The 4,689-nt window shown below is 47.0% G+C and overlaps 1 protein-coding gene and 1 pseudogene across 1 annotated transcript; one reads left to right on the forward strand and one right to left on the reverse strand.

Annotated features, from left to right (window-relative positions):
* Window positions 1-208: 208 nt before the first annotated feature.
* Window positions 209-3,017, reverse strand: LOC118012858 (interferon-induced protein with tetratricopeptide repeats 2-like). Its single transcript, XM_035008395.1, has 2 exons — window positions 2,940-3,017; window positions 209-1,595 (listed from the first exon to the last, which is right to left on the reverse strand). The coding sequence occupies exons 1-2, from the start codon at window positions 3,015-3,017 to the stop codon at window positions 615-617; spliced, it is 1,059 nt and encodes a 352-aa protein (XP_034864286.1). The 3' UTR covers window positions 209-614.
* A 1,030-nt stretch (window positions 3,018-4,047) lies between these two features.
* On the forward strand, window positions 4,048-4,475 carry LOC118012859 (annotated as a pseudogene).
* Window positions 4,476-4,689: the final 214 nt, after the last annotated feature.

A 4,689-nucleotide genomic window follows, 5' to 3' on the forward strand; every position in this document is an offset into this window, starting at 1 on the left:
GCGTGTTTTAATGTGGTTGAATTTCATAATACTTTTGCCCTTTCGTGTTTTGTTTCATACTTACAACTTCCAGACCCTGTGATTTAAAAAAACCCTCTCAAGAATTCCTGTAGAAATTTTGTGATTTCTATTTTTTAAACATTTAAATCTTTGGTTTGTATGGAATTCATTTGGGAGCAGAAGGAGCACGGAAAGAGGACCAGGCCTCAGTGATGTTGTGTTCTCTTGTTCTGTCAGCGGTGTTGAGTGCCTCCTGTATGCCTGGCTGAGTGCAAGGCGCTGGGCGAGAGCTGGGGGGTGCAAACTGAGACTAAAGCAGAGTCCCATGGTCCCAAAGCAAGTGCTTGCCCTTAAAGGAGCTTTTGCTCAAAGTATCTATAGGACAGAGGAAAAGTCATTCTGGATTTCCAGGTCTGGCTGAGAGAATTTTGGGAACCCGGAAAAAGAGACAGCAAAATGAAAAGCCCAGCCATCTGGCCCAGCTCCTGCAAGTTGCGGCTTCTCTGTCTCTCTGTGTCCCCGTTTCCCTCCCCTTTGTGACCACCTCGCCAGGCCTCCTACCCCGTCTCTCATTCTCGCTCTGGCTCTTCTCTCTCGGAAGCCCTGAGGACTGGTTACAGGCTCTCTCTAGGGCCTTCCGCCCCACCTGCGCCCTCCGTCATTTCCTCACTGCCCTTCTCAGCCCGCAGGGCGGCCTCTGGGGCTGGACTGTCCCACGGGTGCCCCTTTCTATTCAGCTCGTGCATGAACCTGGAGAGCTGCCAACCCACAGCATCGAAGGCGTTTTCAGAGAGTCGCTTGTGGGCAATTTTTCTTAGGTTGACGATCAGCTTTTCCTTCTCGGTCACTGTCCCATTGATGTTCAAGCCCTGCAGGTAGTGATGGATGGCGGTGTCGTCACACAGCTGCTGGTACTGCTGGAAGTTTCCGTAGCGCAGGTGGAGGACTTGTCTCTCTGCTGGAGGCAGATCCTTACTGAATTCTTTCTGGAAGTAATACTCCACCTTATCATACTGGCCCATGATGGCATAGAGGCAGGCAAGGTCGGAGCAGGCGTGGGGAAGGTTAATTTTCAACTCGACAACTCTCTTAAAGTGATCCACCACGTGTCTCGTCATCTCCTGCAGCTCTTCTTCATTCTCCTTCGTGGCGTACCTCCTTGACCTCTGTATTTGCCGGATTTTTGCTCTGTAGCAGCATCCGATCTGCAGATGTTGATAGACGTTGTTCGGTACCGATTCTAAAGCCATTTTAAGTAATTCGATAGCCGTGTCCAGAGTACCTTTATTTCGGTAATATTTGGCCACGCTGCAGAGGACGTCCGTTGGGCACAGCATTTTCTTCAAGGCCTCTTCGACTAGCTTATCTCCTTCAGCTTGTTTCTGGGTCTTTTGGAGAGTCAGAGCCAGGAGAACGTGAATATACTGGTTGTCAGGATTCAGTCGGATGGCCCGCCTCAGCAGGCAAATGGTGTTCTCTGTTGGTGCTTTGTCACCCAGACGGTAGAGTGTGATGGCCAGTTCCAGGGAGAATTCTGGATTGGTGGGTTTCTTTTGCAAAACCTTCTCAAAACACTCCTTAGCCCGTTCATAATACTTTTCTCCCCATTTTAAAAGTGCCCGTCCGGGCGCCTGGGTGGCTCAGATGGTTGGGCGTCTGCCTTCAGCTCGGGTCATGATCTCGGGTTCCTGGGATTGAGTCCCGCATCAGGCTCCCTGCTCGGCAGGAAGCCTGCTTCTCCCTCTCCCGCTCCTCCTGCTTGTGTTCCCTCTCTCGCTGTGTCTCTCTCTGTCAAATAAATAAATAAAATCTTAAAAAAAAATAAAGTCCACAAGCATTTAATTTTAAGTAAGAAAGATTATTTTATTTATTTTATTTTACGTGGGTGGGCCTGGTTTAATCAGTCAAAAGGCTCGAGGATAGTGCTGAGGCTCCCTGATGAAAAAATTCTGCCAGTGGACAGCCACTGACACCCATGCCCTGGAGTCCTGGTCTGCCTTCCTTGTGATGGTTTGCCCTGTGGAGTTGGACTTGACCAGCCAGCCCTCATCATCACATAGGCTGATTCCTTGCATCATGTCTCTTCTTGTATATCTCCTGCTGCCTCAGCTTCTCTGGCTGCACCCTGACTGCCACACAAGTTTATGAACAAGGGGTGTTCATCGCAGGATCAGTTACAACTGCTTAAAACTTTAGGTGATGGTGGAAAATAAATATTTAAAGGTATCATGAGACTATCCATTGAACACATGAGACTGTTTTAGCTCCCTCCTCAAATCCTACCAAGATGACATGGTCTGTGAAGGCTTCTAACCATAAAGGAAAGAGAACACAAAGAAGGCAGAATCTTGGAAACCCTGACACAGCTAGACAAGTGGGGATTGGTTTTACCAAACATGGGAACATGGGAAAGCTAACTCTGCCACCAGTGGGGGAACCTAAGAAACAACCCATTGATACTGCAGAATTCCCCAAAGGCTCAGGAGTTAGCAGCACAAAGTGCTGCAGAAGTGCGTGTGCGTGTGTGTGTGTGTATGTGTGTGTAGGGATGAACTGGGGTCCCTGGGCTCTCCAGCAATAGAAAACGACCAGAGGCCAAACAGGAAGCTCCAGGCAAGTCTTTCATTGGGGCTTATGCCCGAGCATAAGGCAAACAGCACAAAGGAAAGGATCCTCCATGCTGGCTCCCAGAACAAAGGCCAGGGAAAGATTTTAAAGAGATTGAGGCAGGAAAGGAGTGATGTCTAAACATATAGGTGGGGAAGGGAGACAGGAAGTTGGGCATGCAGGTGCAGTGGACAGAACCTACACCGAAATATCTCATTAGCATGTTAAATCCCCACCCATGGACATGATTTTTAGTATAAAGAGGGAGAAAGTTTGTCAAGGCTCAGCACTGGGGTCCACCTCGGAGCAGAGTGGTTTGGTTCTGTCTTTACCAGTCTTCCTGGTGGAGCCCCCCCTTTGGTAAGCTGCCTGCCCCCTGCATTCCTGCAAGGTGTGCTACTCAGGGGCATGGTTTCAGCTGTCCGGGAACACTGGGGTTCCGATCAGGATTGAGGGGACCCAAGTCTAGTCAGGCTCTGTTTCAACAGGAAGACTGATCCCATAGACTCTGCCTCTGGTCCTTGCAACACCCATCCCCTAAAGTAGCAGAAGGTTGTAGTGTATTCTGTACAGAGGATAAAATAGACGGTCCTGGACTACAGTTATAGGCACAGCTGGACGCCTTGGGTACTATATGGCAAATGAGAGAGTTAAATAAGTGTTTGCATGTGGAGTTTTGAGACCACATCTTCCCGAGTCAGCTCTAAAAATGCGGCAGCCAGGCTTATTTCTTCCAGGCAAGGGATGAGTAGCCTGTTACAGAGGAAGTTGAGGAAGTCCAGGACACAGACATCAGGGGTCCCTCGTCAAATGGGGCAGTGAGGTCACCTTGCAGGTGCTCCAGGCTTCCTGTTGGCTTTTTAGTGTTTCTCTCTCAATCATGAACGAGCGTCAGAGGATCCCCAGATATTTTAGGAAAGGCCTCTCACCTGGAGGACAGTGGCCCAAACAAGCACATGGTAAAATTGTCCTGAAGGGAGCAGAAGACTCAAAACAACAAGAATAAGAACAAATAAAGGGTCATTGATAAATTGAGATACGAGAGAAGATGCTGCATCCATGGAATAAAAGCAAATGTTTTTTTTTAAAAAACAAGCCCCAAACATTTAAAGAACATGGAAGAAGTCTTGGAAATTAAAACAATTAAATTAAGTGAAAAACTCAGAAGATTAAGATTGAAAGGAAAAATGGTAAAAAAAAAAATTTTTTTTTTAAATAGTACAGCAACTAGATAAAAAGAAGACAAATAACGATATATAACACAGGAAAATTAGAGGGACAGCTTTGGAGGAGCAACATCTGAAAAATTTGAGTTCTAGATGGAACAAGGGAAATGAAAGGAAGAAAGGACATTCTAGAAGAATGCAATAAAGTTTCCCTGAACGGAAGGCTGTAAATTTCCACATGGTAAAAAGAGGCTAAAGTTTATTAGCCTCTTTTGTCGGACATCTTAGCGAGCTGCAGGGGGAGCATTAACTCCCTGAGCTTTTCGATGCCGCCCAAGGTCAAGAAGAGAGATGCCGGGAAGTTGGCTAAGAAAGACAAAGATCCAGGGCACAGATCTGGGGGCAAGGCCAGAAACAAGTGGTCCAAAGGCGAAGCTCAGAACAAGCTCAATAACCCAGTGTCATTTGACAAAGTGACATATGACAAATCTGTGCAAAGTTCCCAACTATAAGCTTAGACCCCCAGTGGTTGTTTCTGAGAGAATCAGGACTCCCTGGCCAGGGCAGCCCTCCAGGAGCTTCTATATTAAACTGGTCTCAAAGCACAGAGCTGAAGTCATTTACACCAGAAACACCGAGGGTGGGGGTGTCCCAGGTACTGGCGAAGATGCTCGAACACATCCTACCAAAGGCACATTTTGAAGAATAAGACCTTATTAAATAATAATAATAAAAAACTAACCCTTTACCAAGTACTTGATGGTAAGCTTTTAGAATACAGGTGACAGAGAGAATTCTACAGTTCCAGGGGGAAAAGGGTGTATATAACACAACAAGAATCCAAATGTTGAACATCTCGACAACGACGCGAAAAGCTAGAAGACAATGGAGAAATGCCTTCCAAAAGCTGTGGGAA

This window comes from Mirounga leonina, unplaced genomic scaffold (assembly GCF_011800145.1).
Source record: "Mirounga leonina isolate KUSES-001 unplaced genomic scaffold, KU_Mleo_1.0 Mir_152, whole genome shotgun sequence".
In the NCBI taxonomy this organism is placed as follows: Eukaryota; Metazoa; Chordata; class Mammalia; order Carnivora; family Phocidae; genus Mirounga; species Mirounga leonina.

Excerpts from the sequence above, each read along its gene's own strand:
- LOC118012858 (XM_035008395.1), bottom strand. The coding sequence starts at position 3,017 with ATGCCCCTGAGTAGCACACCTTGCAGGAATGCAGGGGGCAGGCAGCTT. Across the intron at positions 1,596-2,939 it reads GGGCTCCACCAGGAAGACTG|TATTATGAACGGGCTAAGGA; the intron begins GTAAAGACAGAA and ends TGGGGAGAAAAG.